Source organism: Dipodomys merriami, unplaced genomic scaffold (genome assembly GCF_024711535.1).
Source record: "Dipodomys merriami isolate MVZ:Mamm:240054 unplaced genomic scaffold, mDipMer1.0.p SCAF_322, whole genome shotgun sequence".
NCBI lineage: Eukaryota > Metazoa > Chordata > Mammalia > Rodentia > Heteromyidae > Dipodomys > Dipodomys merriami.
Window position 1 is genome coordinate 663,506 of NW_027204738.1, and position 21,397 is coordinate 684,902.

Consider the following 21,397-nt stretch of genomic DNA (forward strand, 5'->3'; position numbering starts at 1 on the left):
TCTGCAGGCAGGCCCCGGCACAGGCTGGGCTCTTGCTGACGTACCCCAAACCAGACAAAGCAGAGCTGCTTGGACCACGCCAGACCCTGGCCAGACCCCTGGCCAGACCCCGGCCAGACCCTGGCTAGACCCCTGCCAGACCCCCAGCCAGACCCCGGCCAGACCCCGGCCAGACCCTGGCTAGACCCCTGCCAGACCCCCAGCCAGACCCCGGCCAGACCCCGGCCAGACCCTGGCTAGACTCCAGTCAGACCCTGGCCAGACACCAGACAGACCCTGGGTGGACCCCGCCAGACCCTGGCCAGACCCCCATGGCCCTGGCGCCCCCACCTTGGGATCTGCCAGGCCCCCGAGGGAGCGGATGCCCCCACCTTGGGGGGGGAAGGCGGGCGCCCAGGGACGGGCGGGGGCTGCGAGGCAGAGCTTGTGCGGGGCGTGCAGGATGTCTGCCATGCGCGGGAGTGCGTGGACGGCAGGAGGTGGGTGTTGCCTGCTATAGGAGCTTTAATCGGGCTCAGGGTGCGACTCTGCCCTGCGAGGGGCACAGACTGGCCACCGCTGACCACTGCTGTCCAGTCCCGCAGGCCCTGTCTCGCTCCAGGGCGTCACAGCAGGCTCGGGAGCCGGGGGGAGGACGGCAGGCCGGGGCTGGGACCTCCTGCCTGGAGCCAGGAGCATGCAGACTCAGCCACTGCCATGTCCTGCAGACCCCGGGCCCTGATCATGTGCCTAGATCATGCCGGCCAGCCAGGGCGGCAGGAAGAGGCCCACGGTGCCCAGCAGGCAGACGATGATGAACATCCAGAGGAAGACACGGTCGATGACCATGGCCACGTACTTCCAGTCTTCCTTCACCTGCAACACAGACACAGTCTGCCGTGGTCCCAAGCCGCCCCAGGAAGGCCCTGTGATGCCTGGCGAAGCCAGCACCTGCTCCATGTGTCCAGGAACGGGCCAGTCCTGACGCCTGAGGGGCGGCGCCCAGCCCCAGCCCCCTGCCCGCCAGCCACTCTGGCCCTGCCTGCTTCACCCAGCTCAGCCCAGGGGCCCACAGGGCTCTGAGCAGAGGCCAGTAAGGTGTCCCCAAGTGGAGCAGCCGTGTCTGGGGACATGCAGGAAGCAAAGGGCACCAGATGGTCCCAACGGGCCACAGCCTCCTCCCAGACCCAGCCGAGGCAGGGACTTACCGAGAAGTCCGTGTCTTCTGCCTTCAGGTGGTCTGCGATGTACTGGACGCCCTCCACTGCCCGCGCCAGGGCCGGCGACAGCGGCAGGGGCCTGGGTGGGGCCTTGGTGCTTTGGGTCTTGAGCACAGTGACTGGGAACACAGCGGAGGGCTCCTTGCACGAACATTTGCACGGAGACGGCTGGTCTGGGGTGGGAGGCTTGGTCCAGCGGGCCTTCGGGGGTGTTGGGGAGCTGGCCGGCGGGCCCTCGGCGGGAGGGGGGCCGTCTCGGGGAGCACAGTACTGGATGCTCCGAGACCGGAACCGGACACTGACCTCCACTGCCTCCCCGGGGCTGGACACGAGCTGGGCACTCAGGGACCTGGCTTTGACAAGCCCCGGGGCCCCGGCCCCACCGGGCAGCCCATGCGGACCGGGTGAGGGACAGGGGCTGGTCTTCTCGGCCTCTGAGAGCTGTGAGGCAGGGGCCTGGTCGGAGGGCGGCTTGCAGACGGGCGGGCTCTCTGCCGGCGTGTCCGGGGGGACACTGAAGGACGGGCTGGGCGACAGGCCACAGGTGTCGCTTAGGATGTTAGGCTGGCCCTCCGGCGGGGGCCAGAAGCGGGGTGCACTGGCCATCTTGTGCATGGACTCGATGAGCCGCCGGCAGTTGTCTTTAACGACGGACGGCCTCTTCATGAAGAGCAGCCGTGGGACAATGTCCAGGAAGACCCTGCGCACCCAGGCCGGCATGGTGTGCGTGCGCGGCGAGCGGTGGTGCACGTTGAGCACGAAGACGGTGATGATGATGGACAGCGTGACGAAGATCATGGTGAAGAGCAGGTACTCGCCGATGAGCGGGATGACCAGTGAGGTGGACGGGATGATCTCGGTGATGAGCAGCAGGAAGACGGTGAGGGAGAGCAGCACGGAGATGCACAGCGTGATCTTCTCGCCGCACTCGGAGGGCAGGTAGAAGACCAGCACGGTGAGGCAGGAGATGAGCAGGCAGGGGATGATGAGGTTGATGGTGTAGAAGAGCGGCAGCCGGCGGATGATGAAGGCGTAGGTGATGTCGGGGTACACCTCGGCGCAGCACTCGTACTTTCTGGTGTTGTAGGTGCCCACCGCATCCACGATGACCCACTCCCCGCTCTCCCAGAAGTCCAGCTGGTCCACGCGGCTGTGCATGCTCACCAGGTCGATCTTGGCCTTGTCGTAGGTCCAGGACCCAAACTTCATGGTGCAGTTCTGCTGGTCAAAGGGGAAGAAGGTGACGTCGATGCTGCAGGAGCTCTTGTAGATGGCCGGGGGCGTCCACTGCACCCTCCCGTCGTGGAAGAGGTGGGCCTTCGTCAGGTGGGTGACGGCGAAGTCGCCGTCCGCACTGGGCAGGAAGGGAGGGGGGGTGAGAGCCTCGCACGGCCGTGCCCCAGCCCTCCCATGCCTGCTCACAGGATGTTCCCGCACAGACGGGCTCCGTCTCAGCCGGAGCCCCCTGCAGCCAACGGTGAGGCCGCAGGGCTCCGCGGAGCCTGGCGGGAGCTCTGGCTGTGACTCATCTGTGTGCTTTCCCAGCCGTTCCCAGAACACAGGCGGAAGGAGCCGACACAACAGCACCGTGGCTGGTGGTCGTGTCTATCTGCAAGAGAAGCGGGACTGGGGCCGGTCCACCTGCTCCCACCGTCTCCACACCTGCCTCCACCCGTGCAGGGTTCTGGGAGGCTCCGTCGGACTTCGCCGCCCTGGCTTCCGTGGCGTATGAGGAATGTCTGGGGAAGCACAGGTCCCGGAGCCCCCGGCAGGCAGCCTGGAGGCGCTGGCAGAACGGGTGTCCCTGTCCACAAGGACATGCTACGCGGTCCCCGGGGACGGAGACTGCGGGACCAGGGGCAGAGGCATCGGACCAGCGCGGCTCAGCCCGCAGCTCTCCCGCACACCTCTCCCTGCTGCAGGCAAGGAGCTGCGCCCTGGGCCCCTGCCGGGCTTGCTTGAGGTCCATGGGCTCTGCCCACGTTCCACCCATGCCCAACAAAGACATGGAAGAGGCAGACTGCAGAGCTGTGCCAGATGCCCCCGGGACCCAAGCTTTCTCTTCCTCCTGGGCAAGACCCAGATCCAGCCACCTCCTTCCATCACTGGTGCCAAATGGGAAGGCTGTCCCACCAATGGCCCCGGGAACAGGAAGGCCAAATCCCTGCATGCAAAGGTCAGGACTGTGCAGGGCCAACAGCACATCGGCACCTCCTGCCTCTCCGGTTCTCTGGGGAATGCTCACGTCCGGCATAGAGGCTGGGGGGGAGTGGGCAACAAACAGGAGCTGAGAGCCCTCAGCCCCTTCCTGTGGACAGATCTCCAGCTCTGATCCTCAGCCCCCTCCTGTGGACAGATCTCCAACTCTGTGACCCTCAGCCTCCTCCTGTGGACAGATCTCCAACTCTGTGGCCCTCAGCCCTTCCTGTGGACAGATCTCCAACTCTGTGACCCTCAGCCCTTCCTGTGGACAGATCTCCAACTCTGTGACCCTCAGCCCTTCCTGTGGACAGATCTCCAGCTCTACGACCCTCAGCCCTTCCTGTGGACAGATCTCCAACTCTGGTCCTCAGTCCCTTCCTGTGGACAGATCTCCAGCTCTGATCCTCAGTCCCCTCCTGTGGACAGATCTCCAGCTCTACTACCCTCAGCCCTTCCTGTGGACAGATCTCCAGCTCTGAGACCCTCAGCCCTTCCTGTGGACAGATCTCCAGCTCTGAGACCCTCAGCCTCCTCCTGTGGACAGATCTCCAGCTCTGTGACCCTCAGCCCTTCCTGTGGACAGATCTCCAGCCCTGAGACCCTCAGCCCCCTCCTGTAGACAGATCTCCAGCTCTGCGACCCTCAGCACCCTCCTCAACTTCCCCAGAGCCGAGGTGCCTGCCCCACCCACGTGCCCGTGCGACCTGGACTGAGGTGCACTCCAGACCTTGCCTTCCCTTCTCCAGCCCAGGTCTGCGGAGCGGAGGTGGTGGCGGTGCGCCTGCCCCTGCTTCCATGCAGGACGATGATGGACACCCCGCTCCACACTGAGCTCCCTGAAGCCTGAATGGACCCCACGCTGCAGCACTCACCGTGGGAGCCCCCACGGTGCTGGTCTGACCCTCAGAGGACAGTGCAGCCCTGAACCACAGGTTCTGGTGCTTTCTGTTTGCTCTGCTGCCCAGCCCCGCTGTTGATTCGTCCTGCCTCTGTCTCCCAGGCCGGAGTCAAAGGCTCTGAGCTCTGAGGGGCATCGCTCACCTGGGCGTGTGCCCGCTGGCCCTGTGCAGCTCGCCGGTCGCCAGATCTGGACCAGTTATAAAGCCATGGTCATCAGCCAGGACCCTCAAGGACCTTCCTGTCACCTCCCCCACTGGAGCCCCCACGCGGGCCACAGAGACCTCATCAACCCCCCCCCCCCGGGCGTCCCGGCCCCTGGTTTCTGCTGGTGAGGAGCCAGACCCTCCCCCCGTCACTCCAGCCCTCCCCGCTGGCCAGACCCTCCCCCCCTCACTCCAGCCCTCCCCGCTGGCCGGACCCTCCCCCTCCTCCCCCCCTCACTCCAGCCCTCCCCGCTGGCCGGACCCTCCCCCTCCTCCCCCCCTCACTCCAGCCCTCCCCGCTGGCCGGACCCTCCCCCTCCTCCCCCCCTCACTCCAGCCCTCCCCGCTGGCTGGACCCTACCTCCCCCCCCCACTCACTCCAGCCCTCTCCGCTGGCCGGACCCTCCCCCTCCTCCCCCACTCACTCCAGCCCTCCCCGCTGGCCGGACCCTCCCCCCCCCCCGTCACTCCAGCCCTCCCTGCTGGCCGGACCCTCCCCCTCCCTCCCCTCCCCCCCCTCACTCCAGCCCTCCCTGCTGGCCAGACCCTCCCCTGCGCACTCCAGCCCTCCCCGCTGGCCGGACCCTCCCCCTCCCCCCCGTCACTCCAGCCCTCCCTCCTGGCCGGACCCTCCCCTGCGCACTCCAGCCCTCCCCGCTGGCCGGGCCCTCCCCCCGTCACTCCAGCCCTCCCCGCTGGCCGGACCCTCCCCCCCGTCACTCCAGCCCTCCCTGCTGGCCGGACCCTCCCCCTCCCTCCCCTCCCCCCCGTCACTCCAGCCCTCCCTCCTGGCCGGACCCTCCCCTGCGCACTCCAGCCCTCCCCGCTGGCCAGACCCTCCCCCCCGTCACTCCAGCCCTCCCCGCTGGCCAGACCCTCCCCCTCCCTCCCCCTCTCTCCCTCCTCCCCCCCCCCCCCGTGGCACAGGGAAGAAGCGCAGCTGCGAGTCTCACATCCATCCCAATGAGGCTGTGGCTGGCGGCGCCGGCTGCAGCTTCCTTCCCCGCGGAAGCCGTTCCCTCTGGACGCGTGGGGGCGGATCTTGCGGCTCCGCTCATTTCAGGCTCCAGTGTGCCTCCTGCTCCCAGCCCCATCTCCCCAAAATCAAAGCCTTGCTCCTTCGTGGCACAAATTAAAATTCCCACACAGCAAGTGACCGAGTCCCCTGCCCAGCGACCTCCTGCCAACAGGACACAAATGGCGGGCTCACTGCTGCCACCGGCCCAGGCCACGGGGGCCGTTTCCACGCTCAGAGCCTTCTGCAGGCTCCTGGCGCACGCCCCTCCGCTCCAGACCCGGCTCCGGACCTTACCCTGTGGCCACAGCAGGGGAGGAGTCCAGGGCTCATTCACTCCGTGCGGCTGGCCCCGGAGGGCCCGCAGCACCGCTGAGCGCCGGGACAGGGCCGGCTCTCCCGGGCCGGCTCCCCATGTCTCCAGAGGCAGATGCGTGGCCTGCCGTCTCCGGCCCTGGCCCTCCGGGAAGAGCTGGGGCAGGTTGAGAGCGAGTTCTGGACCCAGGCCCCCCAGTGCCCAGTGTGTCCCTGAGGTGAGCAAGACCCTCTCCTGCCTGCCTAGCCCCGGATCGGGAGCTTCTGGGCTCCCATATCAAAGGGCCACACTTGGGGCCAGCAGGCGTCCCAGTGAAGGGGTCGCCAAGCCCGGGAACCGGCCCCTGGCCTGCTCGGCAGTGGGGCTGACACTGGCTAGGCGGCCTGCCACTCTTGGGCGTCCTCTGCAGCGGTCGCCGAGCCCGGCATCAGCTGCCCGTGCCGTGGCCTTTCTCCCCCCTCAGACCCGAGGCCGGGGCCAGCCAGCCTCAGACCCGAGAGGCGCCCGCACCCATCCACTCCCAGGAGTCCCGGCAGGGAGGAGGCTCGGAGCGGGGCGGCCGGGCACGGTGGCATCCCAAGCTCCGGTCCTGGTGGGTTTGGTCCCTGGCTGCTCACCCGTTCCCCTGCCTGGCCCAACCCTCCCAGGAAGAGTTTGTCCTTCCTAGACCGTGCATGTCCTCATGCGTCCAACAGGCTGCCCGGGCTTGACCGGTGCGGCCCAGGGGTTGAGGGGAGCCAAGTGTGGGCTCCAGGACGCGAGTTACAGAGGCAAAAGGCCATCCAGAGGGAGGCCAAGAAACGCCCGTTCCCCACCCTGCCATCACCTGCCAGTAGTGCACCCGGAACCCCCAGCCGCTTCCACAACGTATAGCGAGACCATTACCGGCCCCAATGAGGCAGAAGAGCCGGGTGCTCTTAATCTGACAGGGCCATTTGTGGGTCAGGAGGACCCCGGGGCTGGCAGCGCTGCGGCGGACGGCTGGGCCCCGCGCGCAAGGCTCCTTCGCTCCATTTGTCGAGCATTGCAGGAGTCTCTCCGGCCTAAGTGAGACCGAAGGCTCATCCTGGGTGGGTTCAGCTCGGAGCAGGGCTGCGTCGGCTCAGGGGTCCTGGCAAGGCTCCACGGGGGGCGGGGGAGCACGGATGCCAGGCGGCGGGGGCCACGGCCAGCGCCTGGACACAGCGCGAGCCACGCCCCAGCCAGCCTCGCTCAGCCTCCACCAGCCTGGCCGCAGGCCGCGGCAGGGCCCCAAGAGCTGCTTCGCTGATGGCCTGACGCCCGGCGGGCGCAGCCACAGGGGCGGGCTGAGGAGGGCAGATGCAGGCACCTGGGCGCTCTGCCTCCTCCTTCCAGAACCTCCCGCGGCCTGCAGAACCCCCACAAGGTGACGTGTGCTGCAGGGAGGGCCCGCCCGAGGGGCCCTGGTTGTGGAAATCACTGGAGTGGAAGGGCCTAGGCCCGCTGTCACCCAGAGAGGCGTCTTAGCGCTCTGCACCCTCGGGGGAGGGGGGTGAGATGGCTCAGACACCAGAGGCCCCAGGCCAGGGCAGGCAGGCTGGCGCCCCGGCCCCCGCCACCACGGGCAGGCCCCTCCAGCGCTGAGCACTGGCCTGGGAATCCCACCGATGCCACGCACGCATGCACGCACGCACGCACGCAGGCCCTCCCGCGGCAGCCCCTTCCGGGCCTGCGCCTGGCTCACTTGTTGTAGAGCACGATGTCCGGCCTCCAGATCAGCTCCGAGGGGATGCGGATGGAGGTGACGTTCTCGTAGTCCCCGGGGTCCCAGCGCAGCTTGTAGTCATGCCACTCCTGGGCAGGGAAGGAGAGCCACAGGTGAGGGGGCGGGGGGCAGCCGGGCGGCCCGGGACGGGGAGCCCTGGCCTCTCACCTGCTTCACCCACACATTCGTTGTCATCATCTGGTTCTTCTCATCCTAGAACACAGCAAGAGCAGAATTCAGGATCTATCCTTGTCTCCCGTTCCAGGCTCCCTAGCCACAGCGAAGGGCATGACTGGGGCCACACACCAGAGGGGACCTGGCCCCGGCCATGAGGTGGCCCCTGTGATGGGGTGGCCCCTGTGGTGTCTGTGGTGTCTGTGGTTGGGTGGTGTGTGTGGTTGGGTGGTGTGTGTGGTTGGGTGGTGTGTGTGGTTGGGTGGTGTGTGTGGTTGGGTGGTATCTGTGGTTGGGTGGTGTGTGTGGTTGGGTGGTTGGGTGGTGTGTGTGGTTGGGTGGTGTGTGTGGTTGGGTGGTGTCTGTGGTGTCTGTGGTTGGGTGGTATCTGTGGTTGGGTGGTATCTGTGGTTGGGTGGTGTCTGTGGTGTCTGTGGTTGGGTGGTATCTGTGGTTGGGTGGTATCTGTGGTTGGGTGGTGTCTGTGGTATCTGTGGTTGGGTGGTTGGGTGGTGTCTGTGGTGTCTGTGGTGTCTGTGGTTGGGTGGTGTCTGTGGTTGGATGGTGTCTGTGGTGTCTGTGGTTGGGTGGTGTGTGTGGTTGGGTGGTATCTGTGGTTGGGTGGTGTGTGTGGTTGGGTGGTATCTGTGGTTGGGTGGTGTCTGTGGTTGGGTGGTGTCTGTGGTTGGGTGGTGTCTGTGGTTGGGTGGTGTCTGTGGTGTCTGTGGTTGAGTGGTATCTGTGGTTGGGTGGTGTGTGTGGTTGGGTGGTATGTGTGGTTGGGTGGTGTGTGTGGTTGGGTGGTGTGTATGGTTGGGTGGTGTGTGTGGTTGGGTGGTGTGTGTGGTTGGGTGGTGTGTGTGGTTGGGTGGTGTGTGTGGTTGGGTGGTGTGTGTGGTTGGGTGGTGTGTGTGGTTGGGTGGTTGGGTGGTATGTGTGGTTGGGTGGTGTGTGTGGTTGGGTGGTATGTGTGGTTGGGTGGTGTGTGTGGTTGGGTGGTGTGTGTGGTTGGGTGGTGTGTGTGGTTGGGTGGTATGTGTGGTTGGGTGGTGTGTGTGGTTGGGTGGTGTGTGTGGTTGGGTGGTGTGTGTGGTTGGGTGGTTGGGTGGTGTCTGTGGTTGGGTGGTGTGTGTGGTTGGGTGGTGTGTGTGGTTGGGTGGTGTGTGTGGTTGGGTGGTGTGTGTGGTTGGGTGGTATGTGTGGTTGGGTGGTGTGTGTGGTTGGGTGATGTGTGTGGTTGGGTGGTATGTGTGGTTGGGTGGTGTGTGTGGTTGGGTGGTGTGTGTGGTTGGGTGGTGTGTGTGGTTGGGTGGTGTGTGTGGTTGGGTGGTGTGTGTGGTGTGTGTGGTTGGGTGGTGTCTGTGGTATCTGTGGTTAGGTGGTGTCTGTGGTTGGGTGATATCTGTGGTTGGGTGGTGTCTGTGGTGTCTGTGGTTGGGTGGTATCTGTGGTTGGGTGGTATCTGTGGTTGGGTGGTGTCTGTGGTATCTGTGGTTGGGTGGTTGGGTGGTGTCTGTGGTGTCTGTGGTGTCTGTGGTTGGGTGGTGTCTGTGGTTGGGTGGTGTCTGTGGTTGGGTGATGTCTGTGGTGTGTGTGGTTGGGTGGTGTCTGTGGTATCTGTGGTTGGGTGGTGTGTGTGGTTGGGTGATATCTGTGGTTGGGTGGTGTCTGTGGTGTGTGGTTGGGTGGTATCTGTGGTTGGGTGGTGTCTGAGGTGTGTGTGGTTGGGTGGTGTCTGTGGTTGGGTGATGTCTGTGGTGTGTGTGGTTGGGTGGTGTCTGTGGTATCTGTGGTTGGGTGGTGTCTGTGGTCGGGTGGTGTGTGTGGTTGGGTGGTGTCTGTGGTGTCTGTGGTTGGGTGGTATCTGTGGTTGGGTGGTATCTGTGGTTGGGTGGTGTCTGTGGTGTCTGTGGTTGGGTGGTATCTGTGGTTGGGTGGTATCTGTGGTTGGGTGGTGTCTGTGGTATCTGTGGTTGGGTGGTTGGGTGGTGTCTGTGGTGTCTGTGGTTGGGTGGTGTCTGTGGTTGGATGGTGTCTGTGGTGTCTGTGGTTGGGTGGTGTCTGTGGTTGGGTGGTATCTGTGGTTGGGTGGTGTCTGTGGTGTCTGTGGTGTCTGTGGTTGGGTGGTGTCTGTGGTTGGATGGTGTCTGTGGTGTCTGTGGTTGGGTGGTGTCTGTGGTGTCTGTGGTTGGGTGGTGTCTGTGGTTGGATGGTGTCTGTGGTGTCTGTGGTTGGGTGGTGTCTGTGGTTGAGTGGTGTCTGTGGTTGGGTGGTGTCTGTGGTTGGGTGGTGTCTGTGGTTGAGTGGTGTCTGTGGTATCTGTGGTTGGGTGGTGTCTGTGGTTGAGTGGTGTCTGTGGTTGGGTGGTGTCTGTGGTATCTGTGGTTGGGTGGTTTCTGTGGTTGGGTGGTGTCTGTGGTGTCTGTGGTTGGGTGGTTTCTGTGGTTGGGTGGTGTCTGTGGTGTCTGTGGTTGGGTGGTGTCTGTGGTTGGGTGGTGTCTGTGGTATCTGTGGTTGGGTGGTGTCTGTGGTTGGGTGGTGTCTGTGGTGTCTGTGGTTGGGTGGTGTCTGTGGTTGGGTGGTGTCTGTGGTGTCTGTGGTTGGGTGGTGTGTGTGGTTGGGTGGTATCTGTGGTTGGGTGGTGTCTGTGGTGTCTGTGGTTGGGTGGTGTCTGTGGTTGGGTGGTGTCTGTGGTTGGGTGGTGTCTGTGGTGTCTGTGGTTGGGTGGTGTCTGTGGTTGGGTGGTGTCTGTGGTGTCTGTGGTTGGGTGGTGTCTGTGGTTGGGTGGTGTCTGTGGTGTCTGTGGTTGGGTGGTGTCTGTGATGCGGTGGCCTCAGCAGACAAGACCTCCCCGCTGGGAGCCTGCACTGCCCCTTGCAGCTGTCAGACAGCCTGGTAAGTGGGTCCAGCTGCTGGTCAAGTAGCCTCGAGCAAACCTGGCCCTGCGAGGGTCGGAAGGCCCCGGCTGGCCAAGGTCACTTGTGGCTGAGAGTCCAGCTAACAAGGGCACTGTGTGGTGCTGAAGCCCCTGCCCAACCATGGGTCACCTTTGCTGTGATTTCCCTTCTAGGTCTTGTCTCCAGGCCCAATGCCCACATTTCCAACGGGGAGCCTGTGCTCTGGGAAAGCATCCCCGGAGGGAGGAGAACCTCTAGAGAAGGGGGGATTCAGGTCTGTGGAGACAGGATGCCCCCAAGGTCCTCCAACGCTGTGGGTGTCGAGTGCCAATGTAAGCCCAGCCATCCCTGCCCACGGGGCTCCCAGGGGACCTCCTGCCCGGGACCTCACCAGAGCAGAGGGTGCGGCACGGGGCACTAAGTGCCGAGGGAGACGACCCCGCACCACCCCAGAGCAAGCAGGAAAAGCGGGCTCCACTCAAAGCTACCACCTCCAGCCGTGGAGGGCACCTCGCTCAGCCGTGCAGGGGACGGGCCGACCACGAGGGACTCGGCCTGGCCCAGAGCAGAGGAATGGGGTGGTGCAGGGCCAAGCACGCAGCCACTGCCTGGCCACCCTGCAGCAACCCGCATGCCACACGGCTCCGTCCCTGGGTGACCGCATCCCATATCCAAGGAGGTGGGCACGGGGGAGGCACCTGCTCACTCCACAGGACTCCAGAGCCCTTAGAACAAGCTAGGCTCTAATGCCCAGCCTCCCAGCCTCCTGCTCAGACTATGCCCAGAATCATGCCCAGATTCCCAGCCTCCTGCCCAGCCTCCTGCCCAGTCTCCTGCCCTGACTCCTGCCCAGACTCCTGCCCAGACTTCTGCCCAGCCTCCTGCCCAGACTTCTGCCCAGATTCCTGCTCAAACTCCTGCTCAGAGTCCTGCCCAGACTCCTGCCCAGTCTCCTGCCCAGACTCCTGCCCAGTCTCCTGCCCAGACTCCTGCCCAGCCTCCTGCCCAGACTCCTGCCCAGACTCCTGCTCAAACTCCTGCCCAGACTCCTGCCCAGACCCCTGCCCAGACCCCTGCCCAGACTTCTGCCCAGCCTCCTGCCCAGACTCCTGCCCAGTCTCCTGCCCAGACTCCTGCCCAGTCTCCTGCCCAGACTCCTGCTCAAACTCCTGCTCAGACTCCTGCCCTGACTCCTGCCCAGACTCCCGCCCAGACTCCCAGTGCCCTGGCTCCCTCAGAGCCAGGAGACATGTCACCACACCCAGGCACACTTCCTCAGGATGGGAAACGGCTGGGATTCCACGGAATCCTCTGCATCTGAGCTCGGTGGCCGACAGTAGCTCCAGAGGACATCTCCAGAGGGCACAGAGCCACCAAGGGGGCGGGGTGCTGGGGCGGGGCGTCCCGTCCCATCTCTAGAGGGACATGCCAGGCAGGCCTGATGCTCTGTGTGGAAGTGGATCTGCCGTCCGCGTACGTGTGTGTGTTCGTGTGTGCTTGTGCTCGTGTGTCCTTAGCCAGCCCCAGGCAGGTAGTGGAACCAGGAGCTACGTTCTATGGGACCTGTATAGCTAAGTCTTTCCTGGGCCCCGGCGTCTCTTGGGCAACTGGGTGCTGCAGCCCGAGAGAGCACCTGAGACAGTGTAATGGGCTGGGGTGGGACTGGGCAGGAGTAATGGGCTGGCTTTGGCCTGGAGGTAGCAGTGGACTGGCCTTGGGCCAGGTGGTGATAATGGACTGGCCACTGGCTTGGCAGTGGCAACGAACTGGCCTTGGGCTGGGGTGGGACCGGGAGGGGGTAATGGACTGGCTTTGGCCTGGGAGGTAGCAGTGGTCTGGCCTTGGGCCAAGCGGTGGTAATGGACCGGCCTTGATCAGCCACCTCTGCCCACCACCCCTCTGCAACCGTGTCTGCAAGCCTCCGCAGGTTGATGAGTCTGCACTCTCGCACTGTCCTGGGGCTGGACGTCAGCCAGGGACACCGCAGGAGTGTCATTCGAGGGCCGGTTCCAGGACACCCAGGGTGGCAGTGCGAGCGGTCAGCTTGACCGGGCTGGCCAGCCCTGTGCAGGCCTCGCATCTGTCAGAGCCCTGGGGTGCTGCCCACAGCCCGAGATGGTGGGAATGCTGTCACCCCACACCAGGAAAGTGCCCCAGGGTGGCCGAGGACCGGCCCCCCAACACACATGGTGCCCACCTGAGGCCAGCTCCTCCCCCCACTGCAGGGGGTCCTGGAGGGCTGGGGACGCACCCAGGACCCCTGACAGCTCTCCCTTCCCCAGACTATACCTCCAACCAGGAGCCTGGAGGCTGGATTCCATAGCAGGCTGGAGCCGGCTGGACTCGTGCTGAAACTTCAGGCCTTTCAGACAGCCTGGACCCCCACTGGCGAGGCCCCACCCTGGCCACAGCCCACGGGGTGAGGGCTGATCTCAGCGTGAAGAGCTGCTGAGGCGTGAGGCAGCCTCGCTGTGCACCGGCACCCAGAGGGGCTCCCAAAGGCCGGTCTCCCAGGGAGCACTGAGCCTGGCCAGGAAGCCCGGGGTACATAACAGCATCTCCACTGTGCAGAGGCCTGTGCCCTGCGGCCATCACACCAAGGCCACAGGCCCTGCCGGCACCAAACCGAGGCCCGGCGCCCTGCGGCCTTCCCATGGAGCCCACACCCTGCAGCCTTCCCACGGAGCCCTGTGCCCTGCGGCCTTCCCCCAGAGCCCCACACCCTGCGGCCTTCCCCCAGAGCCCTGTGCCCTGCGGCCTTCCCCCAGAGCCCCACACCCTGCGGCCTTCCCCCAGAGCCCTGTGCCCTGCGGCCTTCCCACAGAGCCCCGAGCCCTGCGGTCTTCCCATGGAGCCCCATGCCCTGTGGCCTTCCCCCAGAGCCCCACACCCTGCAGCCTCCCCCCCCCCCAGCCCTGTGCCCTGCGGCCTTCCCACAGAGCCCCGCGCCCTGCGGCCTTCCCATGGAGCCCAGGCCCTGCGGCCTTCCCACAGAGACCCGCACCCTATGGCCATCACACCAAGGCCACAGGCCCTGCCGGTACCAATCCGAGGCCCGGTGCCCTGCGGCCTTCTTCCGGAGCCCAGGCCCTGCGGCCTTCCCATGGAGCCCATGCCCTGCAGCCTTCCCATGGAGCCCTGCACCCTGCAGCCTTCCCACGGAGCCCACGCCCTGCGGCCTTCCCACGGAGCCCTGTGCCCTGCGGCCTTCCCACAGAGCCCCACGCCCTGCGGCCTTCACATGGAGCCCTGCACCCTGCAGCCTTCCCATGGAGCCCAGGCCCTGCGGCCTTCCCATGGAGCCCTGCACCCTGCGGCCTTCCCATGGAGCCCTGCACCCTGCGGCCTTCCCACGGAGCTCCACGCCCTGCGGCCTTTCTTCAGAGCCCCACACCCTGCAGCCTTCCCCCGGAGCCCTGTGGCCTGCGGCCTTCCCATGGAGCCCTGCACCCTGCAGGCTTCCCATGGAGCCCAGGCCCTGCGGCCTTCCCACAGAGCCCCACGCCCTGCAGCATTCCCATGGAGCCCTGCACCCTGCGGCCTTCCCCCGGAGCCCCGCGCCCTGTGGCCTTCCCACAGAGCCCTGTGGCCTGCAGCCTTCCCACGGAGCCCACGCCCTGCGGCCTTCCCACAGAGCCCTACGGCCATCACACCAAGGCCACCGGCCCTGCCGGTACCGAACCGAGGCCCAGCGCCCTGCGGCCTTCCCACGGAGCCCCGTGCCCTGCAGCCTTCCCATGGAGCCCAGGCCCTGCGGCCTTCCCACGGAGCCCTGCACCCTGGGGCCACCACTTCGCCAAGGCCTGGCCCTGAATCACACTCTTTTGAGAGTGCCCACATCTCTGGGTGCTCCCCCCACCCAGGGCTCCTTGGGATCCTACCCATGCTGCAGGGGCTTCTGGTTGGACTCAGGAAGAGGAACGCATCCCAGGCGAACAGGACCTGGCCTAGACTTGACCCCGCGTTCCAGACCTCTGCGATCAGCTAGGGATTGGGGGTACCTCCAGGCCTGACAGCACCCTCTTTTCTACCCAAGGGGTGCCCCAAGGAAAGTTCCCGCCGCTGAGCTGCCCCGGGCCAGGGCACATCCCTCTCCCCTGCCCACAGACATTTTTCCATTCTTTGCCCCCAAAGGTGCCCAGCTCACAGTGGACAATGCGGCCATCGTGTGCCAGGGCCTGAGACCACACCAACCTCCCCTCCTACCGCCAGACATGAGCATGCACCTGCACAGCCGGCCACCTGAGCCCCGCCCAGCCCCGCAGGGCCCGCAGGGCCCTCCAGGCAGGGTGGCCCGTGCCATGCAGGGCAGCAGGCCACCTCCAGGCCTACCACGTCAATGAGCTGCGCAATAGACAGGCCGAAGCGGACCAGGACCACGTCGGAGATGTTGGCTACCGGCCGAGACCACTTGTTGTAGCCCAAGAAGAGTTGCTTCAGGAGTCGCTCCTCGGCGTGGGCGCGCGTCTCCCCAGGGCTGCTCGCTGCAGGGGAAGCAGGTGGGGGCTCAGGCGCGGGTGGGCCCCTGGGCCTTACACCCGGCCACGCAGACCCCTCCTCCTGGAGCCTCACGCATCCCCTCCCACCTCAGGACCCTCGGCCGCTGCCCTGGTGGTGCCCTTCCTGCCCGAATGTGTCATCTCCACTGCACGGAAGCCCACACCAGCCCACACCTGACCGACACAGGAACACGGACTGGGGTACAGAGGCAGTGAGTTCACAGGGCAGGCCTTTGTCTCCAGGGACGCAGAGACAAAGGGCTGGGGCAGCAGCAGCAGGCAGGGAGGGGTCAGGAGGGGGTAGGGAGGGGGCCAGGCTGCAGGGAGAGGAGGAGAGGGGGAGCCGCCTGGCCCCGCGCTAGACCAGCTCGCTGTCACTGTGGAAGCCCAGCGTTAGCAGTCACAGGAGCGCGCCAGCTGCGTGGGGGAACCGGAGCCCACCCCGACAACGCCCGGCGCCTGTGGGGTGCAGCCGGGCGCCCCCAGCTCCTGGACAGACACTCCAGGGCTTCCCTGCTGGACAGGCGGCTGGAGGGGGAGGGGACGCGGCTCACCTGCGCCCCGGGAGTCCCGGCCCCCCACCTTCACCCCAGCCAGAGCCCCCGCGGGGGGGGGGGGTCAGTGCCGGTTCACTCGGCGGGCCCAGCAGGCAGGGCGCGCGGCTGGACCTGGGCACCGGGCGGGCAGGGCGGGCAGGGCGGGCGGCTGGACCTGGGCACCGGGCAGGGCGGGCAGGGCAGGCAGGGCGGGCAGGGCAGGCAGGGCGGGCAGGGCGGGCGGCTGGACCTGGGCACTGGGCGGGCGGGACGCGGGGCGGCGGCGCCCCGGTGGCCCGGGCCCCAGCCCCCCCCCCCCCCCCCCCGCCGTCCCGCCGCCCCGCAGCCCGCGCCGGGCACCGCAGCCCGCAGCCCGCAGCCGCGCTCGCGGGTCCCCAGTCCTGAGCGGGTCCGGGCGAGGCGCCGCCAGCCCCGGAACTCACCGGGCAGGAGAGCGGCGCCCAGGAGCAGCAGCAGCGGCGGCGGCAGCGCCCCGCGCCCCCGGAGCTCCATGGCGCGCGGGTCGGCTCGGCGCGGCCCGACTTCACCCGGCGCGGCGGCTCCCGTGGGCGCGGGGCGCGGGGCGGAGCGCGAGGCTGGGGCTCGGCGGCGCGGCTGCGCCCGGACTGCCTCCACCCGGCGGCAGGGAGGAGGGAGGGGGGGAGGGGAGGGGGAGGAGGGGAGGGGAGGGGGGAGGGAAGAGGGGGGAGGGGGGAGGGAGAGGGGAGGGGAGGGGGAGGAGGGAGGGAAGGGGGGGAGGAGGGAGGGGAGGGGGAGGGAGGGAGAGGGGAGGGGGAGGGGGAGGAGGGGGGAGGGGGGAGAGAGGGAGAGGAAGGGGAGGGGAGGGGGAGGGGGAGGAGGGGGGAGAGGGGAGGGGAGGAGGGAGGGGGAGGGAGGGGAAGGGGAGGGGAGGGGGAGGAGGGAGGAGGGGGGAGGGGAGGGCGAGGAGTGGGGACGCAGACCCCCCCTGCACCCCGCAAACTTTCCTTGGCCCCCGGCTCGGGCTGCGCCCACTCTGATGGGGACCCCTCGGCCACTATGTCCAGGCTGCCCTCGTCTCTGGCCCTGGCCAGACCGGGAGCCCCACGCCCACGGGGTTGGGATCCCCACCCTCACCCCCCCCCCCCCCCCCGCGCCGAGGAGCCCGCCGCCCCCACCCCCGGCTCCAGGCCAGCGGATGGCGGATGGCAGACACGCCCCAACGCCCGCACCTGGGGTCTCCAGCCCCGTGGGCCGCCCCCACCCCAGGCGGAGCCGCTCTGTGGTGGCCGAGGATTCGGTGTGGGAGCAGCCCCGCCCCAGACCCACAGGGGACGGACAGGCGCAGGAAGGTGAACCGGGCCCTGCTGCCCTGCCCTGCTGACCAGCCGCACCCTCCATCCAGGCCGCTGCCCCGCTGACCTTGAGCCAGGAGCTCCAGCCCGTCTGGGCCAGCCCCTGCCCTCCTACCCACACCGGAGCCTCGCTCCCTCCCACCCGGCCGTCCTGGGCCTGCGCTGGGCCCCTCCGGAGTCTGCGGCCAGGCAGAGCCAGGGCTCTCACCACCCGGCAGGGGCAGCTGAGCAGGCCTGCTCAGGGGGTGCGGGGTGCGGGCTCCCTGACTCCACAGAACCCTGTGAGGACCATTTTACCCCATGCGGCAGGGTTTACCGCGTGAGGACGGGTTTACCCCACACACCCCCACGCCCGCCCCCTCCCCTGAGGAGGTTTTTACCCCTGTGAGGAGGGTTTTACCCCCCTCCCCAGGAGGTTTTTACCCCTGTGAGGAGGGTTTTACCCCTGTGAGGACAGGTTTCACACCTGTGAGGACAGGGTTTTTCCTTACCCCTGCTTCACTAAGAGGAAACGGATACAGGAAAGTCAAGCAGCTTCCTCAGGGTCACACAGCCTGTGGGGGGACTTGAACCTAGGCTGCCCCACTTCAGGCCTGCATCCTGGCCTCCTGGCTTCAGGGAGAGTGTGTCCTGAGCACCCGTGGTCCAGATGCCTACAGCCAGATCCCAGCACCACACACAGCTCTCGCTTGGGGTTCAGCATCCCTCTCAGACCCACATACCTGGCCCCCCACACCTGCCCCAGCAGCCCCCACCCAGCCTGACTAGGCTTGGAGCATCCATTACCCCTGCATGAGCCAGGGAGAGCCGGGAGGACACAGGCTCCACCTGACAGGCAGCTGGAGCTGAGCCCCAAAAGTGGCTGGGGGGGCAAGGCAAGTAGGGAGCCTGGGGGGAAAGGGCTGACCACATGGGGGGCTGGGGAGGGAGGGGCTGACCGCATGGGGGGCTGGGGAGGGAAGGGCTGACCGCATGGGGGGCTGGGGAGGGAGGGGCTGACCACATGGGGGCTGGGGAGGGCTGACCACATGGGGGGCTGGCGAGGGCTGACCGCATGGGGGCTGGGGAAGACTGTCTGGTCCTCGGCTTCTGTCAGAGGAAGCACATCGGGCTTGTCTCACAGCCATCTTGACTGAGGGGCGCAGACCTCAGAGTCCTCTGTGGCTTGTGAAGGGCCCATGGCTACGGCTGAGGCAGGGCAGGAAGAGGCCCGCACAGCTGCTCAAGTGACAGGGCCCCTCTGGGGTGAGGCTGAGTCTCCCCAGGGCCCCTCTGGGGTGGGCGGACGCCCCGTGTTGGAGTTTCATCCTGAGGGTGCTGGGGCTGGGCCTCTGGAACATCATGCTGGAGTAGAGGTGGGAGGGTCACGGTGAGCTGGTAGGCTCTGGAGGGGCTCCAGAGAAGGGAGGGGGACAGAGGCTGCTGGGTGGGGAGGTGAGCCCTCACGGCTGGGTGGGGAGGTGAGCCCTCACGGCTGGGGGGTGGGGAGGTGAGCCCCCCCTCCCCGCTGGGTGGGGAGGTGAGCCCTCACGGCTGGGTGGGGAGGTGAGCCCTCCCCGCTGGGTGTCTGTGTAAGGCCCAGGCTCTAGCTCAGCCTTCAGAGACCCGGGACCCGGTGCAGCCCCAGAGGCACCATGGCGCACAACCCACTACTCAACGTGGGGGAAGGAGCCGCTGTGGAACCTCGGCCCCCAGCTCAGAGCGTGAGGAGGCGCCCCTGGCCAGGGCTGTCCACACCTGGCGTCCCGCCTGGAGGGGCCCTGGGGCCCACCCCGGGGCAGGGTGGGGGGCTGTTCAGAGGCAGCTCAGGTCTGGCTCTGCACCCTCCCCGTCTCTCCTGAGGCAGGCTCTGCACCCGCCTTCTAAGAGGAGCCTTGGGGTGAGTGGCTTCCCCCGCTGGGCCTGTCCTGGGGGAGCCGTGGGGTGAGTGGCTTCCCCCGCTGGGCCTGTCCTGGGGGAGCCGTGGGGTGTGGGGTGAGTGGCTTCCCTCGCTGGGCCTGTCCTGGGGTGAAAACCAGGCCGGGGGCAGCTCCCGCCAGGCCAGCGTGCGCGGGCTCACGCACATCTGCACCGCCCAGTTGGCTTTCCCCGAGGATTTGCTAATGCGGCAAGATTAATCGGGCCTAACTTATTAATGTGCCAGGACCCCTTCCTCCCCTGCCCCAGCCGGCACCCAGTCCAGCCGAGCAGTGCTCCACGGTGGGCCAGTCACAAGCTGGGAGACCACTCGGAAGAAAGGCTGTGAGGGACCCCAAGGCTGGGGGAGCGGCGGTGGGGGGCAGGTGGGGGTGGGGCAGGCACTGTCGGGCTCCTCCCCTGGACGCTGCCCTTCCAGACATCCACTGCCCAACCGGACAGTAGCTCCTCAGGCTAGCCTGGGCCTCTGAGAGGCCTTCCCCTCCCTCCCTCTGCCCTGTCCCAAGGACATTTCCATGGTAACCACGTGCTGGTATAAAGGGATTCCTGTAAAGGTAGGAGCTGAGGCCCCGGCAGTACACTACACTGTGGCCAGTGATCGCAGGGCTGAGGGGCAGAGGGGCAGGGGAGAGGGGACAGAGGGGCAGGGGAGGGGGCAGAAGGGGAGGGGAGGGGGGACAGAGGGGCAGGGGAGGGAGGGGAAGGGGAGGGGAGATAGAGGAGCAGGGGAGGGGGGCAGAAGGGCAGGGGAGGGGTGAGAGGCAGGGGAGGGAGGGGAGAGGGGCTGGGAAGGGGGTGAGGGGCAGAGGAGGGAGGGGAGGGATGAGGGGCAGGGGAGATGTGCTGAGGAGGGGCTGGACCGGGACCAGCCCAGCTTCCCACCCTCCAGCCTCTCGCGGCCGCAGGCTGTGCAGAGAGCTGCTCATCCTCCCCTGAGCTGTCAAAGCCTCAGTCTCCTGGGGACTGCTGCACACCTGTGCACCCCTAGTTTTTCCTACATTAGCCCTTACGCACCAGACACACCTGGAAGTGGGACGGAGAGACTCGGACATCTCAATGAACGAGATGAGCTGTGATTTCCTTCCCGAAGCCTTAGCCCTCCAACAGCCCAGGCGCATTGCTGCTGCCCTCCCTGCACGGCTGGAGGTCCCCGGGAGCCTCCTGCTTTACGCTGCACAGGACAGCGCTCGTGTGGAATGCCGGGAGGGAGGGGGGACAGAGGGAGGGGACCAAGGCCTGTCACAGGGTCATGGTGTCCAGTACACAGGGAACCCATGGGGCTGCACATTGTCCAGGTGGGCACAAGGCCCTTGCGAGGGCAGGCCTGGCCTCAGAGATACCCAGGAGAGAGGCCGAGACCACGTGTGGTCAGGCAGCAACAAGGGTGCCGGGCCTGCAGGCTCAGGCTGGCCACGCCCCCCACCCTGGAGGTGGATTCCGTGGTGCAGCCTTGCTGGTCGTGGCTGGACCTGCAGCTCCCGCTTACCCCTCGGGGAGCCCAGGCTGGTCACCGGGGTCTCTGTGGTGGTCGTAGGACCCCAGCTGGGCTTCCGTCAGACCTCTTGGCTGGAACCCGCGTCTGGCAGCTAGGATCTCTCGTAGATCGTTGTCTGCCCAGGCTGCCGTTCGTGGTGCATCTCCGATTTCCTGCCCTTGGCACCTCTGCACTGAGTAGTTAATTATCAGCACTCAGAGGAGGGCGCCGGCCTCCAGTGAGCCTTCTGCGGTGATGAATGAGAATTACCAGGCGAGCTTCTGTCTCCAAGTTGGCCCAGGGACAGCTGGCCGGGAGGCAGGGAGCCCGAGCTGAGATTTAGAGCCTGGCCCAGGCCTCTCGGCCTCCCCAGGGACCTCAGGCGTCACCCGCTTCCCCCTGCCGTCAAGTGTGGCCGCTGAGCCAGGTCGCTGTGACGGGAGCTTGGCGCACTTGATGCCTGGACGTCGTGGAAACTGCCCGGCGGCTCTGCATTCTCTGAAACGTTCTGGGACCGTGTCGAAGGATCACACGCAGGGACTCCTGAGCCAAGCAGGCAGCTTGGGACCAGACCAGGGTTGGCAAGCCAGCCTGAACCTCCCCGGCACGGGCCTGGCCGCTGCCCCAGGGGCTGGGCCCCACCAGCCTCTGGCTGCACTCAGGGGCCTCGGGCAGCCCCAGGAGGACTGAGGACGTGAGGCCAGGCCTCACACCCACCCGTCCCTGGACTGGGCAGTCAGAGGCCCTGTGGCTGGTGCGGTGGGGCTGTGGCGGATGTCAGGGGAGGGGAGAGCCTCCTAGGTGAAGAATTCTCTGTGAAGAATTATATCCTGACAGGCCACCAGCACAGAAAAGCCCTTTGTCCTGGCCGGCTGCCTGCCTGCGAATGATTTCCAGCCAGAACCCTTCAGAAAACACCTCTGCACTGGTCATTCAGGGAGGAGCAGCACAGCTCACCTCCAGCGGGCTGGGGACGGGAGGGGGGGACAGAATGGGGGGAATGGG

General features: G+C 66.6%; 1 protein-coding gene across 3 annotated transcripts; it reads right to left on the reverse strand.

Moving 5' to 3' along the window:
* Positions 1–487: 487 nt before the first annotated feature.
* On the reverse strand, positions 488–20,044 carry LOC138841563 (neuronal acetylcholine receptor subunit alpha-4-like). Of its 3 annotated transcripts, none has more exons than XM_070042295.1 (6): positions 19,942–20,044; positions 14,965–15,116; positions 7,730–7,774; positions 7,541–7,650; positions 1,188–2,553; positions 488–855 (listed from the first exon to the last, which is right to left on the reverse strand). In XM_070042295.1, exons 3-6 carry the CDS (start codon positions 7,757–7,759, stop codon positions 730–732), a joined length of 1,632 nt encoding a protein of 543 aa, XP_069898396.1. In that variant the 5' UTR covers positions 7,760–7,774; positions 14,965–15,116; positions 19,942–20,044; the 3' UTR covers positions 488–729. The 3 variants fall into 3 exon arrangements, with proteins under 3 accessions (XP_069898396.1, XP_069898394.1, XP_069898395.1); XM_070042293.1 differs by lacking the exon at positions 19,942–20,044 and adding an exon at positions 16,111–16,242; XM_070042294.1 differs by lacking the exons at positions 7,730–7,774; positions 14,965–15,116; positions 19,942–20,044 and having other exon boundaries at positions 1,188–2,417; positions 7,541–7,613.
* Positions 20,045–21,397: the final 1,353 nt, after the last annotated feature.

Excerpts from the sequence above, each read along its gene's own strand:
- LOC138841563 (XM_070042293.1), bottom strand. The coding sequence starts at position 16,180 with ATGGAGCTCCGGGGGCGCGGGGCGCTGCCGCCGCCGCTGCTGCTGCTC. Across the intron at positions 7,775-14,964 it reads TTGCGCAGCTCATTGACGTG|GATGAGAAGAACCAGATGAT; the intron begins GTAGGCCTGGAG and ends GCTGTGTTCTAG. Across the intron at positions 856-1,187 it reads CAGAAGACACGGACTTCTCG|GTGAAGGAAGACTGGAAGTA; the intron begins GTAAGTCCCTGC and ends TCTGTGTTGCAG.